Consider the following 24366-nt stretch of genomic DNA (forward strand, 5'->3'; position numbering starts at 1 on the left):
ATAAAAAAAAAAACTACTGGGGACAGTTGTGGCAGGATTTGGGTTGATTTGGGTTTACGTTTTGATGGTGCTGCAGTAGACCTAGGCTATGTTTTCATATTTAATTGGTGGCCCTCACTCTCCCCCACCCAAAAACGCAATTTTAGATAAAGACTGTTCAAAAGGCTGCTAATTGTTATAGGCTATTCACCCATTTTAAACCGACCTTTTATTAAATAACTGTGAGTATAATATGGGCCGACATGTTCTGGTGATTAAATTGTGCATACCGAGTAGACTTTTGCCTTTTCCCCTTTCCCCAACCTCTGAAAGACGTTACCGCAGCTGTTGGGTGTGTGCTTGCGCTCCGTACAGCACCGCGACCACCCCCGAGACCGGCTAAACTTCACCACATCTGGTTTTACCAGGCGCATGCGCCTTTGGAATAAAGTAAACTTTCGTGGGAGTGTGCTTTGTGTATCATAAGGGGCAAGTTTTATGCAATGGGCTATTGCATTGACTCAACACTTGCTGAGGTTACAAGGGCTAGTGTACATAGTCATAGGATATTAAGAAATACTGTCGGTGACAAGGGCTCTGTGATTTCCTGTATTTCGTAGGAAGGCTATATTAAAGTTGTGCTGTGTACGTTGTGACATCTTGCTCCTCAACCTTGCAGATGTGCGGATCGTGTTTAGTCTACTCACTAGGCCTGCTGTTCATGTGCTAGAATAAAACGCGTGTCATTTCGCTTGATAGGTTTGCTTTGCGGGCCACAACGACACCGTTGAACTTGACAATGAAGGAGAAAACACGCCATCGCGCTAAGATCCACTGGATATCAACAGCAGTAACAGCTGGAGTAATTCTGCTGAGTTTGTTTGCATGGTCTTGTCATGCAGAAGAAGCGTCTTGCCACGGAGCTTACGATTTATACTTTGTTTTAGATAGGTAAGTAAAACTTTGTATCACATCTGTATCACAGGAGTAGCTGCTTATGTTTAGGGTTACAAAACACAACGTAGCTACAGTGCTACGTAACAGTCAATAACAATGTGGCCACAAAGTAACAACAATGTCACATTTACCAATGTACAGTCACAATTACTTTTCATATGTTTTAGATTAAAAAACACATCCTATATGTTTTCTCCGTTAGTTTCAGCAGCTGAAAAAGGTTAAATTGGTTAGTTCTGGTTGCCTGCTTATATGATGTAATGCCGGCCTAAATTTGTAACTTATCAGCTCTGATTTCATCACCTGTTTATGCCAGGCCTATGCCACAATGACATCAGGCTATATTGGATACACTGTTAAGGTCTGTCTAACCATAATAACATGAAGCTACAGAGACAAAACTGTGGGGTCGTAGCCTAAATCTAACCCTCGGGTTGAACCCAAATCCCTTGTTTGCCATAAATGAGGTTTACTAACTTGTAACATAAGGAGAGTTCTTTCCAGTTCAGCAAGAGTTTAGACACAGCTGAAGTTCTGTGATACATACCAAACTATAGCAGGAAGCAGACTTGATACAATACGTTTTTTGACTTCAATTATTTTTCTTTCCCAACTTGGCTCAATGCCATGTTTTCTGTCCCAGTTTCAAACCCTCTATATACTCCTCCCCTTCCTGTCCCAGTTTCAAACCCTCTATATTCTCCTCCCCTTCCTGTTCCAGTTTCAAACCCTATAACTACTCCTCCCCTTCCTGTCCCAGTTTCAAACTCTCTGTCTACTCCTCCCCTTCCTGTCCCAGTTTCAAACCCTCTATATACTCCTCCCCTTCCTGTCCCAGTTTCAAACCCTCTATATACACCTCCCCTTACTGTCCTAGTTTCAAACCCTCTGTCTACTCCTCCCCTTCCTGTCCCAGTTTCAAACCCTCTATATACTCCTCCCCTTCCTGTCCCAGTTTCAAACCCTCTATATACTCCTCCCCTTCCTGTCCCAGTTTCAAACCCTCTATATACTCCTCCCCTTCCTGTCCCAGTTTCAAACCCTCTGTATACTCCTCCCCTTCCTGTCCCAGTTTCAAACCCTCTATATACTCCTCCCCTTCCTGTCCCAGTTTCAAACCCTCTGTATACTCCTCCCCTTCCTGTCCCAGTTTCAAACCCTCTATATACTCCTCCCCTTCCTGTCCCAGTTTCAAACCCTCTATATATTCCTCCCCTTCCTGTTCCAGTTTCAAACCCTCTGTATACTCCTCCCCTTCCTGTCCCAGTTTCAAACCCTCTGTCTACTCCTCCACTTCCTGTCCCAGTTTCAAACCCTCTGTCTACTCCTCCCCTTCCTGTCCCAGTTTCAAACCCTCTGTATACTCCTCCCCTTCCTGTCCCAGTTTCAAACCCTTTATATACTCCTCCCCTTCCTGTCCCAGTTTATAACCCTCTATATACTCCTCCCCTTCCTGTCCCAGTTTCAAACCCTCTGTCTACTCCTCCCCTTCCTGTCCCAGTTTCAAACCCTCTATATACTCCTCCCCTTCCTGTCCCAGTTTCAAACCCTCTATATACTCCTCCCCTTCCTGTCCCAGTTTCAAACCCTCTATATACTCCTCCCCTTCCTGTTCCAGTTTCAAACCCTCTGTCTACTCCTCCCCTTCCTGTCCCAGTTTCAAACCCTCTGTCTACTCCTCCCCTTCCTGTCCCAGTTTCAAACCCTCTGTATACTCCTCCCCTTCCTGTCCCAGTTTCAAACCCTCTGTCTACTCCTCCCCTTCTTGTCCCAGTTTCAAACCCTCTATATACTCCTCCCCTTCCTGTTCCAATTTCAAACCCTCTGTCTACTCCTCCCCTTCCTGTCTCAGTTTCAAACCCTCTATATACTCCTCCCCTTCCTGTCCCAGTTTCAAACCCTCTGTCTACTCCTCCCCTTCCTGTCCCAGTTTCAAACCCTCTATATACTCCTCCCCTTCCTGTCCCAGTTTCAAACCCTCTGTCTACTCCTCCCCTTCCTGTCCCAGTTTCAAACCCTCTGTATACTCCTCCCTTTCCTGTCCTAGTTAGAAAATGGCAGGAAGATGGAGATGCTCTGTGAAAGATGGTGGAAGGATCTTTTCATGTTTTAATGTTCTGTGCGCATACATTGAATTGTAATTATTAGTTTAATTTCCACAGTGTCGTTATCAAATTTTACTCCCTGACTGTGTTCACATTGGTCACTTTGACTAACACAGGGTACGGGATGCCAGGGGCTGAGGTGTGAGACAAGCACACTCCAATGTCACCCGCCGTTGACTGTTACAGTCACATTTGTATCTGGTTGATAACAATGATAACAACATCTATCAGTCATATTGTAGCAAGGAAGTGAGTTGACCAACAAGTACACCAGGGAGTAGACCAGGGAAGTGGACCAGGGACGTACACTAGGAAATAGACCAGGGAAGTTGATAAAAATTGTCTGCTGAATGACAAATATATATTATCTGAAATCATTGGTTTAGAACACATTCAGCGGACTCATGTTATGCTCAGTCAGTAGCACACTTCAACGTTAAAGCGTATTTTGAAAACACTGCAGAAGGCTCTCTCTTTGTGTTATCAGTACAGTAACCAGCACCAACGCCATCACTGTAGTCAGCAAGTCAGCTGTTGGTCCACATATAGTTCTGTGTGACTCAGTTGGTAAACTAACAACACCAGGGTCGTGTGGTTCGATTCCTGCTGGGGTCACATGTATGCACTCAACACAGACTGTAGCCTATTGTAAATTGTTTTCATTTAGCTAAATGGTATTTTATACTGAATACAGTGGGGAAAAAAAGTATTTAGTCAGCCACCAATTGTGCAAGTTCTCCCACTTAAAAAGATGAGAGAGGCCTGTAATTTTCATCATAGGTACACGTCAACTATGACAGACAAAATGAGGAAAAAAAATCCAGAAAATCGCATTGTAGGATTTTTAATGAATTTATTTGCAAATTATGGTGGAAAATAAGTATTTGGTCAATAACAAAAGTTTCTCAATACTTTGTTATATACCCTTTGTTGGCAATGACACAGGTCAAACGTTTTCTGTAAGTCTTCACAAGGTTTTCACACACTGTTGCTGGTATTTTGGCCCATTCCTCCATGCAGATCTCCTCTAGAGCAGTGATGTTTTGGGGCTGTTGCTGGGCAACACGGACTTTCAACTCCCCTCCAAAGATTTTCTATGGGGTTGAGATCTGGAGACTGGCTAGGCCACTCCAGGACCTTGAAATGCTTCTTACGAAGCCACTCCTTCGTTGCCCGGGCGGTGTGTTTGGGATCATTGTCATGCTGAAAGACCCAGCCACGTTTCATCTTCAATGCCCTTGCTGATGGAAGGAGGTTATCACTCAAAATCTCAACGATACATGGCCCCATTCATTATTTCCTTTACACGGATCAGTCGTCCTGGTCCCTTTGCAGAAAAACAGCCCCAAAGCATGATGTTTCCACCCCCATGCTTCACAGTAGGTATGGTGTTCTTTGGATGCAACTCAGCATTCTTTGTCCTCCAAACACGACGAGTTGAGTTTTTACCAAAAAGTTCTATTTTGGTTTCATCTGACCATATGACATTCTCCCAATCCTCTTCTGGATCATACAAATGCACTCTAGCAAACTTCAGACGGGCCTGGACATGTACTGGCTTAAGCAGGGGGACACGTCTGGCACTGCAGGATTTGAGTCCCTGGCGGCGTAGTGTGTTACTGATGGTAGGCTTTGTTACTTTGGTCCCAGCTCTCTGCAGGTCATTCACTAGGTCCCCCCGTGTGGTTCTGGGATTTTTGCTCACCGTTCTTGTGATCATTTTGACCCCACTGGGTGAGATCTTGCGTGGAGCCCCAGATCGAGGGAGATTATCAGTGGTCTTGTATGTATTCCATTTCCTAATAATTGCTCCCACAGTTGATTTCTTCAAACCAAGCTGCTTACCTATTGCAGATTCAGTCTTCCCAGCCTGGTGCAGGTCTACAATTTTGTTTCTGGTGTCCTTTGACAGCTCTTTGGTCTTGGCCATAGTGGAGTTTGGAGTGTGACTGTTTGAGGTTGTGGACAGGTGTCTTTTATACTCATAACAAGTTCAAACAGGTGCCATTAATACAGGTAACGAGTGGAGGACAGAGGAGCCTCTTAAAGAAGAAGTTACAGGTCTGTGAGAGCCAGAAATCTTGCTTGTTTGTAGGTGACCAAATACTTATTTTCCACCATAATTTGCAAATAAATTCATTAAAAATCCTACAATGTGATTTTCTGGATTTTTTTTCCTCAATTTGTCTGTCATAGTTGACGTGTACCTATGATGAAAATTACAGGCCTCTCTCATCTTTTTAAGTGGGAGAACTTGCACAATTGGTGGCTGACTAAATACTTTTTTTCCCCACTGTATATGAACTGTGTTTTCTCTGTTGCAGGTCAGGAAGTGTTTCTAACGACTGGGGTGAAATCTATGCTTTCGTGAAGAACCTTACTGACCGATTTGTGAGGTGAGCATTTTTTCCCAAACATGGTAAATGTATGTTATACAAATTACTTGCGGTCTGGGAAAGGGACTGTAGTTTGGATATGTTTGTTGAAATGGAACCTGAGGCCACCTTGGACACATTCTGTTTTTACAATATAACAGTGGATATTCTTATAACCGACTTTTGTCCAGCATAAAAACACTAATCAAGTTCATCCCAGTCCATTAACCAATACAGCCCTGCATATTTTCCAACTATCGTAGAAGGAAGTCCAACCTGTCCAACTGTTACATTAATACAAGCAAGTGGAGAAAAGGAATATAAAGTCATTCAACTTGACTTATTTTGACTGTTATTAGAAAATAACCTAACCAGGTAAAACTCTGGACACAATCTCAATTGCACTCCACACTGCCCTTTCCCACCTGGACAAAAGGAACACCAATGTGAGAATGCTGTTCATTGACTACAGCTCAGCGTTCAACGCCATAGTGCCCACAAAAGCTCATCACTAAGCTAAGGACCCTGGGACTAAACACCTCCCTCTGCAACTGGATCCTGGAGTTTCTGATGGGCCGCCCCCAGGTGGTAAGGGTAGGTAACAACACATCTGCCAGGCTGATCCTCAACACGGGGGCCCTTCAGGGGTGCGTGCTTAATCCCCTCCTGTACTCCCTGTTCACCCATGACTGCGTGGCCAGGCACGACTCCAACACCATCATTAAGTTTGCTGATGACACAACGGTGGTAGGGCTGATCACCGACAACGATGAGACAGCCTATAGGGAGGAGGTCAGAGACCTGGCAGTGTGGTGCCAGGACAACAACCTCTCCCTCAACGTGATCAAGACAAAGGAGCTGATCGTGGACTACAGGAAAAGGAGGGTCGAACACACCCCCATTCACATGTAGTGGAGCGGGTCGAGAGCTTCAAGATCCTTGGTGTCCACATCACCAACAAACTATCATGGTCCAAACACACCAAGACATTCTTGAAGAGGTCACGACAATGCCTATTCCCCCTCAGGAGACTGAAAAAAGCATCCTGACGGGTTGCATCACCGCCTGGTATGGCAACTGCTTGGCATCCGACCGTAAGGCGCTACAGAGGGTAGTGCGTATGGTCCAGTACCTCACTGGGGACAAGCTATTGAAAAACATCCCCAGACCATTATTCCTCCTCCACCAAACTTGACAGTTGGCACTATGCATTCGGGCAGGTAGCGTTCTCCTGGCATCCGCCAAACCCAGATTCGTCCATCGGACTGCCAGATGGTGAAGCATGATTCATCACTCCAGAGAACGCATTTCCACTGCTCCAGAGTCCAATGGTGGCGAGCTTTACACTACTCCAGCCGACGCTTGGCATTGTGCATGGTGATCTTAGGCTTGTGTGCGGCTGCTCGGCCATGGAAACCCATTTCATGAAGCTCCCGACGAACAGTTATTGTGCTGACGTTGCTTCCAGAGGCAGTTTGGAACTCGGTAGTGAGTGTTGCAACCGAGGACAGATGATTTTTACTCTCTACGCGCTTCGGCTCTTGGCGGTCCCGTTCTGTGAGCTTGTGTGGCCTACCACTTCACGGCTGAGCTCCTAGACATTCCCACTTCACAATAACAACACTTACAGTTGACCGTTGGGCAGCTCTAGCAGGGCAGAAATGTGACAAACTGACTTGTTGGAAAAGGTGGCATCCCTATGACGGTGCCACGTTGAAAGTCACTGAGCTCTTCAGTAAAGGCCGTTCTACTGCCAATGTTTGTCTATGGAGATTGCATGGCTGTGTGCTCGATATTATACACCTGTCAGCAACAGGTGTGGCTGAAATAGCCAAAAACACTAATTTGAAGGGGTGTCCACATATTTTAGTATATATAGTGTATTACCTCAATTACCTGGACTAACCTGAAGGTGGCCGAGCTACGGCGGTGTTCGTCAGACCATGAGACATCCCGAAGGTGGCCGAGCTACGGCGGTGTTCGTCAGACCATGAGACATCCCGAAGGTGGCCGAGCTACGGCGGTGTCCGTCAGACCATGAGACATCCCGAAGGTGGCCGAGCTACGGCGTTGTCCGTCAGACCATTAGACATCCCGAAGGTGGCCGAACTACAGCGGTGTTCGTCAGACCATGAGACATCCCGAAGGTGGCCGAGCTACGGCGGTGTTCGTCAGACCATGAGACATCCTGAAAGTCGTTAAATAAATAAAAATTACATCCTCAGCCTTCTTATATCTCCAGACACTTTAAAACCTACTAAAGGCAAACTTCAATATTTTATCAAATCCTTTTTTATATATATATTTTTTATACCTAAAGGGGTCCTAAAATTCAAAATCAAATAGCCCCCCAAATCAAAAGTGGTATGGCGCCACACCTGATTGAAAAGTGCTGTGGCAAATGCCGGATAGCCACACGTTTTCCAGTGGCCCTGATTGCAGGCTTAATTTTTTGGATTGCGTAACAACGTCGGTTGACTCAATGTTATGTGCCAGTCCAGACGGTATCGACCCAGCCAAACATAAATGAAGAAACGGTTTGTTGAAGAAAATAGCAAATGGGCCAGGTGTGAGTGGGTGGCAGCGAGGATCAGTCTTCTGGGCTGTGAGAATGGCCATTTGGACCGGGGTGGTCCCCACACATAGATATCTATCCCTCCTTCCGAGCGCAGAATGGGCCAGAAGACCTGGGTTCGGGTAATATTTGACAATGTTTCAAATACTTTGAGCGTTTGCTCTAGCCTGCCTAGAGTGCCAGATGGGCGAAGCGTACCGTTTTGGGACTATTCTATTGGTTCATTCAAAGCCAGGCAAGCTTAGTCAAGCACAGATAAAGCATTTTAAAATGAATTAAATGATTTCAAATAGTATTTGAACCAAGGGGGTCTGCACGGAATGGGCCAGGGAGAGGCAGGGAGGCAGGGAATGTACAGTAAGGCAAAAGAACACAGAGAGGCGAGGACAATCTGCTACACAATGCTCGTTTACCAGGAACACTTCTGTTCTGCCATGTGGAGCATGCAGGCTGGAGAGATTTCACTCTTTTTTTTTTCTCTCAGTCTGGCATTGCAAGTAAGCTCTTGATTTATTCAGTGTTGGTTGGAAGAGAAAACTGTAGAAGGATTTAATTGAAATGACAGGCTTATATTTCAGTCTAGCCCGAGATGTAGTCTAGATATATAAGTTCAATACAGTCTGTATGGATCAGATGTGATTCTAGCCAATCCATCACCTGTCTAAAGTTAAAACTGATACAAATTGTTTGACACCCACAATTTCTCAGTTGTCCTCAAACAAACTACTCAGTCATGTTCCAAAAATACTTCTTCAGAAAGCACATGATCTATATGGCTGCTGTATTTCCTTGCCAGATATGGCCGTGTGGCGTAAAGATGCTATGTGCTGTGACTGTGGGGGAGGACTAGCTGAGACTGGCTGATACTGGCTGAGACTGGGTGAGACTGGCTGATACTGGCTGAGACTGGCTGATACTGGCTGAGACTGGCTGAGACTGGATGAGACTGGCTGATACTGGCTGAGACTGGCTGAGACTGGCTGAGACTAGTTGAGACTGGCTGAGACTGGCTGAGACTAGTTGAGACTGGCTGAGACTAGCTGAGACTAGTTGAGACTGGCTGAGACTAGCTGAGACTAGTTGAGACTAGCTGAGACTGTCTGAGACTGGCTGAGATTGGCTGAGACTGGCTGAGAGTTGTTGGGACTAGTTGAGACTAGCTCAGAGTAGCTGAGACTAGTTGAGACTAGTTGACACTAGCTGAGGCTAGCTGAGACTAGTTGAGACTAGCTGAGTAGCTGAGACTAGTTGAGACTAGCTGTGACTACTTGAGATTAGCTGAGACTAGCTGAGAGTCGCTGAGACTAGCTGAGATTAGTTGACACTAGCTGTGAACAGTTGACACCAGTTGACACTAGCTGAGACTAGCTGAGACTAGTTGAGTGTGTGTGTGTGTGTGTGTGTTTGTATTGATGTGTCATTGTCATGACAACCTGTTTCCTGTCTGTTATCACTTCCTCCTTCCACAGGAGAACAGCATATCCTCCCTTAAGTCACACTAGAATGAGGTGATACAAACTAATGTATTGGTGTCTTGTATACCATGTAACACTGCGTATCTGAAATAATGTCTATACACTTAAGACAGCCTATTCAATAACTGTCTATCTCATGTTGTTTCCTCATGTCAATGAGATCCTAATGGTCACACCTTCACAGATAGTTGAGTTGTATTACTGTGCAGTCTCAAAGGGAAAAAGGATGTGTAGAATTGCATTTTAGTGTAGACAGTATACAACAGTAAAAGCTACTACCGATATACACTGACCTGATATACACTGAGTACCAAACATTAAGAACACCTTCCTAATATTGAGTTGCACCCCCCCCTTTTGCCCTCAGAACAGCCTCAATTCGTCGGGGCATGGACTCTACAAGGTGTCGAAAAGCGTTCCACAGGGATGCTGGCCCATGTTGACTCCAATGTTTCACACAGTTGTGTCAAGTTGGCTGGATGTCCTTTGGGTGGTGGACCATTCTTGATACACACGGGAAACTGTTGAGCGTGAAAAACCCAGCAGCGTTGAAGTTCTTGACACAAACCGAGTGGCGCAGTGCATCTCAGTGCTTGAGGCGTCACTACAGACCCCCCTGGTTCGATTCCAGGCTGTATCACAACCGGCCGTGATTGGGAGTCCCATAGGACGGCGCACAATTGGCCCAGTGTCGTCCGGGTTTGGCCGGTGTAGGCTGTCATTGTAAATAAGAATTTGTTCTGAACTGACTTGGTAAAATATAAAATAAAACTACCATAACCCGTTCAAAGGCACTTAAATCTGTTGTCTTGCCCATTCACCCTCTGAATGGCACACATACACAATTGTCTCAAGGCTTAAAAATACTTATTTAACCTGTCTCCTCCCCTTCATCTACACTGATTGGAGTGGCATCAATAAGGGATCATAGCTTTCACCTGGATTCACCTTGTCAGTCTATGTCATGGAAAAGAGCAGTGTGTTCTTAATGTTTTGTACACTCAGCGCATAATCTACTGTTTTGTTTCATTCCAGCCCCAGCATGAGGGTTTCCTTTATAGTGTTCTCATCTTCAGCCAAAGTGATGTTACCTCTCACTGGAGACAGGTATTATATATATATTCCTCCTATTGACAATGTAATAAACCTTGTAATAACATATTGTTGCTATAACAAGTACTAAAAAGCGTTAAACTGACTCGTGTGGTTGAAGTTCAGTCATGACAGTCCCCTGTGGCTGTTTATATATGTGTCCACTCGTAAACACACCCACTGTAGCGGAACACGTTGGATAGTGAATTGATGTCTTTCTGTTTTGAAGATATGAAATCCAGGAAGGCCTGGAGAGACTGAGAGAGGTGAAGCCAGCAGGGGAAACCTACATGCATGAAGGGATTAAAGCGGTACAGTATGGGATAATCCCCAATAGATGCTTTATAGATGTTACACTGACTATCCACTAACCCTTACCCTAAATCTACTCTAAACCTAACCCTAAACCTAACCCTAACCTTTAACCTAACCCGTAACCTAACCCTTAACCTAACCCTTAACCTAACCCTTATTCTAACCCTAAACCTAACCCTAAACCTAACCCTAAACCTAACCCTAAATCTACTCTAAACCTAACCCTAAACCTAACCCTAAACCTAACCCTAAATCTACTCTAAACCTAACCCTAAACCTAACCCTAAACATAACCCTAACCCTAACCCTAACCTTTAACCTAACCCGTAACCTAACCCTTAACCTAACCCTTAACCTAACCCGTAACCTAACCCTTAACCTAACCCTAAACCTAACCCTAAACCTACTCTTAACCTAATCCTAAACCTAAACCTAATCCTTAACCTAACCCTAAACCTAACCCTAAACCTAACCCTAAACCTAGTCAAAACCACTCTTCTAATGACATGACCATACCTCACTAGAGAAGGCTTCAGTACTGTAGAGAATATCCCCCCCGTTGTGATCATAACATTAAGATACTGTGCTAGCCTTGTCATTCTGCCATTGGCCATGTCTTTACTAGTCTGCTAGGCTTTGGTGTGTTTGATCAGTTTGGCACTAAACAATGTTTTAGATAGGGAGCAATTCAGATGCCTTCCATGCTGGAAATACTCCAAGTGACCTAAATAATAACTTCTAACTCGTAGTATGGGTTCCAATTGGCACCATATTCCCTATATAGTGCACTACTTTTGACCAGAGTGAAAGGGGATACCTAGTCAGCTGCACAACTGAATGCATTCTCCATTTAACCCAACCCATCTGAATCAGAGAGGTGCGCGGGGCTGCCTTAAGCGCCCGGGGGAGGAGCAGTTGTTGTTGGGGGTTAACTGCCTTGCTCAAGGGCAGAACGACATATTTTTTCCACCATGCCGGCTGGAGGATTCAAATCAGCGACCTTTCGGTTGCTGGCCCAACACTCTTAACCGCTACGCTACCTGCCGCCCTGTAAGGTGCAGTGTGAAGGGAATAAGTACGCAGTCCTATTAAACGCTTCGGTCTGAATTTCTCTTCTACAGAAATACTGTATTCCATTTCAAATATAGTCAATTGATTCAGGAAATGAACTTTAAATCCAAGTCCAATTTTCCTTATTTGAAAGCATGGAGGAAAATTGAAATCGGAGTTGGAATTTCTGTTTACTTCCTGGCTAAATTGACTGAATTTAAAATAAATTGACCCCAACCCTGTACAGTTTGTTCTTATTCATTCATAATCACATATGTCTGTTTATTCCTCCATTCCCACCGCTTGTGGTTGAACCAAAAGGCAAACGATCAAATCAAAGCCCAAACCACCAAGTCCTCCAGCATCATCGTAGCTCTGACGGACGGAAAGCTAGATGTCTACATATACGACTTAACAGTTCAAGCGGTGAGCTTGATTTTATTCAAAAACGATGTTTACATTTTCAATGTTTGTTAGTTCAAGGTTCTTTTTTCCAGACACCGATTAAGCATGGCGTTGGACTAAAAAGCATGCTCAATGGAGAATCTTCATTTAAATGCTTTGTCATCCATGACTAGTCCAACGCCATGCTGGATTCAAGAAACCGTCCCTTAGTATCCAGAGTGTTACTTATTGTTGTAAAGTTAAAGTTATTTGTGTTGTTCTCTAATGCAGGCAAACAAATCGAGGGACTACGGTGCTCGAGTGTACTGTGTTGGTATCAAGGACTTTGACGAACAACAGCTAGCCAAGGTAGCTGACACCAAATATCAAGTGTTCCCCGTCAAAGACGGCTTCCATGCACTCAAAGGCATCGTAAATTCAGTAAGTTTGTATTTTTTTGTTCATTTTTTTTGTTCACTTATTCCCTAGAAATGTACAGTAAGGGTTCTGATTTAAAGTAAATTATTTTAGAGTTATTTGTTAACCTTTTTATGGAAGTTACTTTTACTTGAAGAGACGTTCAAATTGAGGTGCATGGATAGAGCCCATGGAAATAAGTGGTTGTTGCTCTGTTTCCTCCAACATGGCCGTGTCTCCCCAGTGCTGTGTCTTGTTTCCTCCAACATGGCCGTGTCTCCCCAGTGCTGTGTCTGTTTCCTCCAACATGGCCGTGTCTCCCCAGTGCTGTGTCTGTTTCCTCCAACATGGCCGTGTCTCCCCAGTGCTGTGTCTGTTTCCTCCAACATGGCCGTGTCTCCCCAGTGCTGTGTCTGTTTCCTCCAACATGGCCGTGTCTCCCCAGTGCTGTGTCTGTTTCCTCCAACATGGCCGTGTCTCCCCAGTGCTGTGTCTGTTTCCTCCAACCTGGTCGTGTCTCCCCAGTGCTGTGTCTGTTTCCTCCAACATGGTCGTGTCTCCCCAGTGCTGTGTCTGTTTCCTCCAACATGGCCGTGTCTCCCCAGTGCTGTGTCTTGTTTCCTCCAACATGGTCGTGTCTTCCCAGTGCTGTGTCTGTTTCCTCCAACATGGTTGTGTCTCCCCAGTGCTGTGTCTGTTTCCTCCAACATGGCCGTGTCTCCCCAGTGCTGTGTCTGTTTCCTCCAACATGGCCGTGTCTCCCCAGTGCTGTGTCTGTTTCCTCCAACATGGTCGTGTCTCCCCAGTGCTGTGTCTGTTTCCTCCAACATGGTCGTGTCTCCCCAGTGCTGTGTCTGTTTCCTCCAACATGGCCGTGTCTCCCCAGTGCTGTGTCTGTTTCCTCCAACATGGCCGTGTCTCCCCAGTGCTGTGTCTGTTTCCTCCAACATGGCCGTGTCTCCCCAGTGCTGTGTCTGTTTCCTCCAACATGGCCGTGTCTCCCCAGTGCTGTGTCTGTTTCCTCCAACATGGTCGTGTCTCCCCAGTGCTGTGTCTGTTTCCTCCAACATGGCCGTGTCTCCCCAGTGCTGTGTCTGTTTCCTCCAACATGGCCGTGTCTCCCCAGTGCTGTGTCTGTTTCTCCAACATGGTCGTGTCTCCCCAGTGCTGTGTCTGTTTCCCTCCAACATGGCCGTGTCTCCCCAGTGCTGTGTCTGTTTCCTCCAACATGGCCGTGTCTCCCCAGTGCTGTGTCTGTTTCCTCCAACATGGTCGTGTCTCCCCAGTGCTGTGTCTGTTTCCTCCAACATGGCAGTGTCTCCCCAGTGCTGTGTCTGTTTCCTCCAACATGGCCGTGTCTCCCCAGTGCTGTGTCTGTTTCCTCCAACATGGTCGTGTCTCCCCAGTGCTGTGTCTGTTTCCTCCAACATGGCCGTGTCTCCCCAGTGCTGTGTCTGTTTCCTCCAACATGGTCGTGTCTCCCCAGTGCTGTGTCTGTTTCCTCCAACATGGCAGTGTCTCCCCAGTGCTGTCTGTTTCCTCCAACATGGTCGTGGAACAGCCCGACAGAATAACAGTTAGTCATTGGCCTCATGGTGACACTATTCATACCTCTCAGAGAGAGGAAATATTCAGTCACAATTGAAGGACGGAAGTGGGCGGGGTTCCTCCACCATTTACAGTTTTTCTCCATTGGTTTGGCTCATTTCTTGAAACAGAAATTACATTCTCAAAACTCTAAGATCTTTTGGCAAAACAGTCTTACAGTTCAGCACAACACTATAGCTCACTTGCAAAAGCTCATATCTCTCCTAAAACTGTTCACTCATGCTTCAAAACTAAATTCCTTTCCCATATAAGGAGTCAGTGCCACGAAAATGGCAAAGATCCTTCTCAATTGCTTTGGCTCATTTCTTGAAACAGACCGGACGTTCTCAACACTCTTGGTGCTTTAGCCAAAATAACGTGGATGGTTCGGCACAACACCATGGTTCACCTGCAAAAGCTCATACCTCTCCCAAAACAGTTCACGCATGTGTCAAAACTAAATTTCCTTCTCATTTAAACAGTCAGTGCCCCCAAAATGCTTCGTCCCTTTGGCATTGTGTAAGCACTGCAAGTCAAAATGTTTAGATGTTTTGTCACTATGGCAGAGGACCATTGAAATATCCCTCATGTCCACCTTTCAGTCTTAGCCCAGTCCTTCATTGACAATGGTTACTGTACTGTTTTTTGTCTAGCTAACAGAATACAATTGTGTATAAAACTGAAAAAAATAAATAGGATTTTAGGGTAAGAGTAGCCTCCAAGGTTTGACATCACACATTGCACTCATACTGCCAAGGAAATTGTAACCATTATCATTCACACACATAAAGTAACTTCCATACATCAGAGTAAAAGAAAATGTATACAGCATAATATACTGTAATATAAACACACAAACAAAAAACAATGAAAATTATATGCAGCCTACAGTGCTGTAAATAAAGCTGGAGTTTCACAACTAACAGTTCTTCACTGGTCGCTGTCCTCACCCTCCTGGCCATCCACACGCTGCTGTCTGTCTGGCCACAGATTCTCGTCCACATCACAGCGTATATTCTCCCTTGCGATGCAACGAGGGAAGAAACGGCGTGCATGTCGCAACCATCCCCTACACTGATCTCCTGTAATATCCTCACACGCAGCGTCCATTGCATGGAGCAGGGACCTCTGATCTTGAGCCCGATGCTCATACACTCTCCACCTCCAAGCGGAGAAATACTCCTCAATAGGATTGAGGAAAGGAGAGTAAGGTGGTAGGAACACCATGACCATCCTTGGATGAGTAGTGAACCAGGCCCTGATGAGCGGGCCACGGTGGAAATTCACATTGTCCCATACAATGACATATTGTGGTAGGTGAGGCCCCTCTACGAGACCGCTCTCATTTTCAGGGATCAAATCAACATGAAGGCGGTCCAAGAAGATGAGGAGCTTCTGTGTATTGTATGGGCCAAGACTGGGGATGTGAGTGGCCACACCATTCTCCGATATGGCAGCACACATAGTTATATTGCCCCTCGCTGGCCTGGGACATCCACCATGGCCCGGTGGCCACAATATTACGGCCACGTCTTCGGCCCTTGGCCAGGTTGAAGCCAGCTTCATCCACAAACACGAGGATGTGATGGGTCTCGTTTCCTTCCAATGCCATTATTCTCTACAATAGCGCTAAAAAAAGAAAACATCAAATCAGTCATACAGAAGAGTCATACACTACAGTTACAGACAATTACATAGGAATGTTCTATGTTCTCCACAAGTTCAATATACTACTGGCCACTACTCCAGTGGTTCCAAACCTGGGGTACATGTACCCCTATGCAGAGGTACTACAGGGGTATTTGACAGAAAGGGGAGGGGGGAAATCATCAATGACTAGACTTACTGAAATGTTACAGTAAAACCCACAGTATTAGATAGATTTACATGGGAGGCACTAATTGCAGCTCTTTGACCCCTTTTCTTATTGTATGTTATATTCTTCAAAATAAGGATTATAATGATAATTGCATCATACAGTAAGCTGCAGTTTTTAGGCGAAATGTTGAAGTCAGATAAATCAAATACTTCCATACCTGGATTACCTGGATACACAAATCAGGTAAAGTGGGTACTGAAGCCAAAAAAAGTTTGGGAACCACTGCTTAATTGTAAAAATGTTATAATGATGGACAACCAGTAACTGACTTACATGTACATACTGGTACCGCAGCTCTTTCACTCTATCAGAGTTCCTCTCAAATGGTACCCTGTAAATTTGCTTCATTGTCATCTGATGCTTCTTCAATATCCGGTCTATTGTGGAGATGCTTATAGAGTTGACATTTTGGAATATGGCATTGTCTTGTAGGATTGCAGCGCGGGATCTGTCTCAATGTGATGGCATTATTTGCCATCACCATGTTACAGATCTCTTGTTCTTGTTGTTCATTGAGAAGTTTTCCTCTGCCACCTGTGCAAGGTTGTCGTCCAATCCTAGATATAGAAGTCAAAGGACAACACTCCATTCGTAATGTATACCTTATGTATTCCTTACAGAATGAGTTACCTATGTAATTGTATTGTTGTTTTACTTACAGTAACTTTACCACAATTCCTAATGCATCACTGCACAGTGACTGGAATACTACTGTAAACTGTATCATCAATACTGTAGAAAATAAACTATTCCATAGTTTATTTTCTCCAATGTTTTTCTTGTCATTTTTAGTATCATAACATCCCATTGAGGTAAGATATTACTGTAGGCCTATCACACACACACACTAAATGAATAGGTAAATATGTAAATAAATATATTTCTTGCTCTATGCACAGTGTCCTGTCCTATACAACATATAATTCCATCATTGACTGACTACATACCTGTTTTCCCTGCGAAAGGTTTGGATGATGGAGGAGACTGTTGAGCGAGGCACATTAGGCTGCACTCGGCGACCTGCCTCCGCCATTGTGAGGCCATGGTTGATGACATGGTCTATAATTGTGGCCCGAATTTCATCCGGGACAGCATGGTGTCTTCGTGCTCCTCGGCCTCTTCCCCCTATTCCACCACCACGCACCCTTACTCCTCCTCCTCCTCTTCTTCTTCTTCCTCTTCTTCGAGCAGGCAGTTGCCCTTGTTCATTTACTTGGCCAGGTGCCTCCATGTTCAGAAATTGTACTGGTCCTGCATGGTCAAGCTCTTTACATACATGTTTGGCAGCATTCACAGTCATGGACAGCACCTGTCAGGTAACTAAACATACTGTTTGATTGGTCATCTGAGATGTGTGAAACTCCTCCTTCGTTAGTCAAGTTCTAGTTTCACCTGACTGTCAATTGCTGTAATAAATTTATCAAATGTTCCAAGGGATTCATATATGGTATTCATGGTATTATGTTCTTGACTAATTTTGACAATTGAACAGACTATTGTGCATGTGATGACTTATACAATGAAATGACGCTGACACGTTTTGGAGCGAACAACCATTAGACTGAGAATCAACAATCAGTTTAGATCAACAAGATCTATTCACTTGGAAATTGTGCTAAATGTAGGCTACCTATACTTAATCATTTGCAAAGATGTACTGAGACATTGAGACATGTACTTAGACATTTGCAATTTGATGAAATGAATGAGAAATTCAATTCTGTTGTGAACAATTGCCAAGTGGTTTGGAGGTTTGTCCATGTAGTTTTGAGAATGTAATTTCTGTTTCAAGAAATGAGCCAAACCAATGGAGAAAAACTGTAATATACCCCGTGCAACTCCTCATAGCTGCAGAGCTGCAAAGCATTGATCAGCTGAAAGACTGTTTAGGGTCCAAATGAAACACAGAGCATTCTCCAGTGATACGTAATATTGGACGCTGCTGTACTAGCTGGCCTCCTCACTCGGATTTCTAGGATTTGAGATCATCTGTGCAGCTTTCAGCTTTCTTTCCTTTCTGTGGTGACTTCATGACAAGTGTTCCAGATAAATACCTGAAGGGAGAGACTACATGACAAATGTTCTCGAAAAATACCTGAAGGGAGAGACTTCATGACAAATGTTCCAGAAAAATACCTGAAGGGAGAGACTTCATGACTAATGTTCCAGATAAATACCTGAAGGGAGAGACTTCATGACAAATGTTCCAGACAAATACCCGAAGGGAGAGATTTCATGACAAATGTTCCAGAAAATACCAGAAGGGAGAGATTTCATGACAAATGTTCCAGAAAAATACCCGAAGGGAGCGATTTCATGACAAATGTTCCAGAAAAATACCAGAAGGGAGCGATTTCATGACAAATGTTCCAAACAAGTCAGAGCAACTTCTGAAGCTTTGTCGTTAGCTAGTTACAGTTTTGAAAGCCGACTATTAGTGACTTCAAATTGTAATTAAGGTTATGAAGTACTACACAACACTCTTAGTTCAACCCAATGTTTTGATTGTTGACTTGAGTGTAATAAGGAAGTTATCTGGCTATTTTGGGCTTTCTAGTTTCAAGTTGTATTTGTCACAACATTGAAATGCCTTGGAAGCCCTTCCTTGCAGCAGTATTCATTATCACTATATTATAACTAAAAAACACTGGAGAAATAAGAAAGAAGAAAAAAAAAAAGAGACCGTAATCTCTATTCAGGGTCAGCTACAGTTGAAGTCGGAAGTTTACATACACTTAGGTTGGAGTCATTAAAACTCATTTTTCAATCACTCCACATATTTCTTGTAAACAAACTATAGTTTTGGCAAGTCGGTTAGGGCATCTACTTTGTGCATGACACAAGTCATTTTTCCAACAAATGTTTACAGACAGATTATTTCATTTATAATTCACTGCATCACGATTCCAGTGGGTCAGAAGTTTACATACAATAAGTTGACTGTGCCTTTAAACAGCTTGGAAACCCCGTGCTTCACTGCGCCACTCGTGAAGCACGGGGTTGGCAGCATCATGCTGTGGGGGTGCTTTGCTGCAGGAAGGACTGGTGCACTTCACAAAATAGATGGCATCATAAGGAAGGAAAATTATGTGGATATATTGAAGCAACGTCTCAAGACATCAGTCAGCAAGTTAAAGCTTGGTCGCAAATGGGTCTTCCAAATGGACAATGACCCCAAGCATACGTCCAAAGTTGTGGCAAAATGTCTTAAGGACAACAAAGTCAAGGTATTGGAGTGGCCATCACAATGCCCTGTCCTCAATCCTACAGAAAATATGTGGGTAGAACTGAGAACGCGTGTGCGAGCAAGGTGGCCAACAAACCTGACTCAGTTACACCAGCTCTGTCAGGAGGAATGGGACAAAATTCACCCAACTTATTGTGGGAAGCTTGTGGAAGGCTACCCGAAACGTTTGACCCAAGTTAAACAATTTAAAGGCAATGCTACCAAATACTAATTGAGTGTATGTAAACCTTTGACCCACTGGGAATGTGATGAAAGAAATAAAAGCTGAAATAAATAATTTCACATTCTTAAAATAAAGTGGTGATCCTAACTGACCTAAGACAGGGAATAATTACTAGGATTAAATGTCAGCAATTGTGAAAAACTGAGTTTAAATGTGTTTGGCTAAGGTGTATGCAAACTTCCGACTTCAACTGTAGATACAGGGACAGCTATATACAGGGTCAGACCCCATCCCGATTGGGGTTGATGACAATGCAAAGACCGTCAATAATAACCTGCAGAACTTGAGACAAACGCGTGCAGAATTAATCCATGGGACGGCTTGATTGGCCAGTGAGTGGCCAAGCCCTCGTCACACCTACGACTTGTTTTGCTCATCAAAACCCAGCCGTTTCGCGCCACCGCCAGCTATTGCCCTCATAATAGCCGCTGTGAAAATAGCAAAATATATTTCTGACACACCCCCCTGACCTGTAGCGCCACTGCCAGCTGTAAGAGTCACCACTCAGTTAGGTTTGTTCAAATAGAACACACAGTGTCATACACATCGTACTTACAGTAATCATATGATGTGACCCCTGGTGACTGATGGGCTCTGCACATCTCAACCTATACTCTTAAAGGTACGATCTGGGAATCATTTTAATTCGTCATACCCATGTGATGACTGTCAGCCCTTACATCTAGAGCACTTGTCTGAATTCTGTATAACAAATTCAGGTGGCGGGGTGCCATATTTCTGAAATACAAATTCCAGATTGTAGCTTTAAAGGTTCCAAATCAGACTGTCGCATTTAATAAGGCCATAGTAACTGCTCTTCTCCACTTCAGATTGAAGTTTCCGTGGCGACGTCCATGAAGGGTCCAAGTGTCATATATTTGCCGTTAATGTGCTTATTTTTACCGATTGTGTACGGTGGATTTGCATAGTTTGTCCTTTGTTGATTTATTGGCGTAGTAGGAGATAGTGTGCTCGTATGACAGTGGGCTCACATAGAAAGCCTTTTTATATGATAATGTCGGCTGGTGGGTTTTAATAGAACGGAGGAATGTAATAGTCTCGCATAATTTCCCCATAAAGGATTACATAGCTCCCCCATCTCTCCCCATCATCACTCTCTCCCCTTTCTCCCCCACATAGCTCCCTCTCTCTCCCCCACTCTTCCCCCACATAGCTCCCTCTCTCTCCCCCACTCATCCCCCACTCATCCCCCACATAGCTCCCTCTCTCTCCCCCACTCTTCCCCCACATAGCTCCCTCTCTCTCCCCCACTCATCCCCCACTCATCCCCCACATAGCTCCCTCTCTCTCCCCCCACTCTTCCCCACATAGCTCCCTCTCTCCCCCCCTCATCCCCCACTCATCCCCCCACATAGCTCCCTCTCTCTCCCCCACTCATCCCCCACATAGCTCTCTCTCTCTCCCCCATTCTCCCCCACTCGTCTGATAACGGACTGTGATGTATTTATTATGCATCTGAGTAATGCTGCCGAAACCATTCTGTATGTGTGTGAGTGTGTGTGTGTGTGTGTGTGTGTGTGTGTGTGTGTGCGTGTGTGTGTGTGTGTGACTAATGTTGTCATATCCATTCCGGTCTGCAGATATTAAAGCAGTCCTGTACAGAGATCCTGACAGTAGAGCCTTCCAGTGTCTGCGTTAACGGTGAGGGTTAGATTGTTGTGTGTGTGTGTGTTTGTGTGATTAGTTGTTTGTTTGTGTGTGTGTGTTGTTCCCATCAGCAGTCACACCCATCCCAGGCTGGAATTTATATTCTGTTTCTGCTTGTGAAGTGTGCATGTGTGTGTACAGATGTAGGATCTTAAATTGAGCCAGTTTGCTACAGCAGGACAGTAATTGTTGTGTGGGTTATCATTAACTGATATTTTTGTAGGGGTTGATACTTTCTTCGTAAGGGAAAATCAAGTCTGAAATTTCAAAGTGGAAATTACAAACTTCAGAAGCCTTTCTGAACCTCAAATACAGTATAAGTTTAAAATGTCCTGCATTGCAGGAAAGTTCTCCTGCAACAGGGGGATCAAATTAAGATCCTACATCTGTATATGTGTGTGTGTGTGTTAGTGTGTGTGTGTGTGTGTGTGTGTGTGTGTGTGTGTGTGTGTGTGTGTGTGTGTGTGTGTGTGCGCGTCCGTGTATGTGTCTGTGTGTTATTCTAGGGCCCCTCTCCTCACTATCTCCTGTGTCTGTGTGTTATTCTAGGGCCCCTCTCCTCACTATCTCCTGTGTCTGTGTGCTATCCTAGGGCCCCTCTCCTCACTATCTCCTCTGTCTTGTTTACATAACAGAGTCGTTTGACATCGTGCTGAGAGGGAACGGCTTCTCCGTGGGACGAGGCAACGACAGGGTCGTCTGTAGCTTTAAAGTTGGCACGAAGACATACAGTAATTACACACACACACACATATCATACAGTAATTACAGCAACACACACACACACACACACATATCATACAGTAATTACAGAAACACACACACACATATCATACAGTAATTACAGAAACACACACACACATATATCATACAGTAGCCATCTTAACATGTCAAGTGAAAGACCCAAACAGGATATAGAAGTATGATTGTGGTTAGGGCTATGTACCTTGGTAATTTAGTTTCTATTTTAAACGTGTAGTCTGTTCTGTCAATTAAAATATATTTCAGGAAGGAAACTGCATTGGGCAAAAGCCAAACCCCTCTCTCCCTCTCTCCCCCACTCTCTCCCTCTCTCCCCCCCTCTCTCCCTCTCTCCCCCCCTCTCTCCCTCTCTCCCCCACTCTTCCCCGTCTACCCTTGTCCCATTTTTCCTCATGACAAATGTCTTGACTATAATACATTCTGCAAGTCAGTTTAGCATGTCTCTGTGTGTGTGTGTGTGTGTGTGTGTGTGTGTGTGTGTGTGTGTGTGTGTGTGTGTGTGTGTGTGTGTGTGTGTGTGTGTGTGTGTGTGTGTGTGTGTGTGTGTGTGTGTGTGTGTGTGTGTGTGTGTGTGTGTGTGTGTGTGTGTGAGGTAGTGTGCAGGGAAGTCATTCTAGTCTGTATTTTCCAGATCAGAAGCCAAGTGTTGTGCTGAATGATTATCTCCTGTGTCCTGCGCCGGTGCTGTATGAAGTCGGACAGTAAGTACTCAATGGGAAGGTGGTTCGATAAAGAAGTGCGTGTGTGTGTGCGGGTGTGTGTGTATGTGCGTGTGTGTGCGTGCGTGCGTGCGTGTGTGTGTGTGTGTGTGTGTGTGTGTGTGTGTGTGCGTGCGTGCGTGCGTGCGTGTGTGCGTGCGTGCGTGTGTGCGTGTGTGTGGGGGGGGGTAAAACTATTAGAACATCAGCACTGACATTCAAGCCGGCCTCACATTCTTTCCAGTATTTGAAAGCATTTGATATGTATTTAACCCATGGTGTGACCAAAAACAGAAAGGCACTGCAGAGCTCAAGAACTGAAATGTAGTACGTAGAGGTTATTCTTCTCTGACGTCATTGGTTTAATCCTCAAACACAACAACACCTGATACTGATGATCTCTCTCTAACTCCAATCTAAAATACCATGATTGTATTGGGGGGAAATGTGGTCCGGAACGTATTAAGTTTAGAAACGTTCCATGAGATTTCTTTTATGTATAGCAAGTTGATCTACTCACAATCCGACAGTAACATCATCTCATATAATCCACTCAATTTCTAATCCAAAACTGCTGCTGATAACATGTTTTGTACCGTTGTCCTGTGGTATTAAAGTTTCCCATGTAGATTTACCTTATTTCTCCTTCATTATAGACCACACTGGGCCAGGGCCCGTATTCACAAAGCATCTTGGAGAAGGAGTGCTAATCTCAGATCAGATTTGATCCTAGATCAGCACTCGTACTCTGAGACTCTGATAGAACCTGAACTCCTCCTGCTCCTGTCATCTGAAGAGGCTTGCTTAATTAACTCTTGGCATGGCCACGGTGACCCGTTAAGTAGTTAGCTGCTAGGCCTGGTACAGCAGGCTGGGTAAACACATCTGTTCTGGGGCTTTAAAGGGGATGTGTGACAGATGCAGCGATTCCCTTCTCCACGCTCTCTCCATTTAAATAATTCACCATGTTACCGTGACAATCCCCTTTCCTGCCCATCCCTGCCCCCGGACCACCTGCATCATGGAATGAGTGGAACGTCTGAAGGTTCTGTATCCGTCCGTCTCTGTCCATCTGTCTGCCTCTCTGCTGTCTCCGACTCCGTCGATGGTGATGCTGGCCGGGGGGAAATCGGTTAGATCAGTTGGTTAGCATGGACGCTAGCAGAGGGAAAAGCCTATACATCGTTGAAGAAGGATTATATTGGCCAAGGGTATTGAGCTCTTTGTGCTTTGTGTTCTCTGATTTGGTCTAAAGCATGTGGTTTGGTCTAAAGCATGTGGTTTGGTCTAAAGCATGTGGTTTGGTTTAAAGCATGTGGTTTGGTTTAAAGCATGTGGTTTGGTCTAAAGCATCTGGTTTGGTTTAAATCATGTGGTTTGGGTCACCATGTTTCACCGTAGGGATGGTGCCAGGTTTTCTCAAGACGTGACGCTTGGCATTCAGGCCAAAGAGTTCAATCTTGGTTTCACCAGACCAGAGAATCTTGTTTCTCATGGTCTGAGAGTCCTTTAGGTGCCTTTTGGCAAACTCCAAGCAGGCTATCATGTGCCTTTTACTGAGGAGTGGCTTCTGTCTGG

General features: G+C 44.7%; 1 protein-coding gene across 1 annotated transcript in view; it reads left to right on the forward strand.

The window, feature by feature from the left end:
* The first annotated feature begins 448 nt into the window (after positions 1-448).
* The window catches only part of LOC121587211 (anthrax toxin receptor 2), a 123435-nt gene continuing 99517 nt past the window's right edge, over positions 449-24366 (forward strand). The window contains exons 1-9 of the mRNA XM_045226861.1: positions 449-930; positions 5366-5437; positions 10502-10573; positions 10788-10869; positions 12245-12349; positions 12599-12748; positions 21262-21322; positions 21964-22059; positions 22722-22791. Coding sequence (XP_045082796.1) covers positions 779-930; positions 5366-5437; positions 10502-10573; positions 10788-10869; positions 12245-12349; positions 12599-12748; positions 21262-21322; positions 21964-22059; positions 22722-22791 — 860 coding nt within the window. The 5' untranslated portion in view covers positions 449-778. The remainder of the gene's footprint in view (positions 931-5365; positions 5438-10501; positions 10574-10787; positions 10870-12244; positions 12350-12598; positions 12749-21261; positions 21323-21963; positions 22060-22721; positions 22792-24366) is intronic.

This window comes from Coregonus clupeaformis, chromosome 18 (assembly GCF_020615455.1).
Source record: "Coregonus clupeaformis isolate EN_2021a chromosome 18, ASM2061545v1, whole genome shotgun sequence".
Classification (NCBI taxonomy): Eukaryota; Metazoa; Chordata; class Actinopteri; order Salmoniformes; family Salmonidae; genus Coregonus; species Coregonus clupeaformis.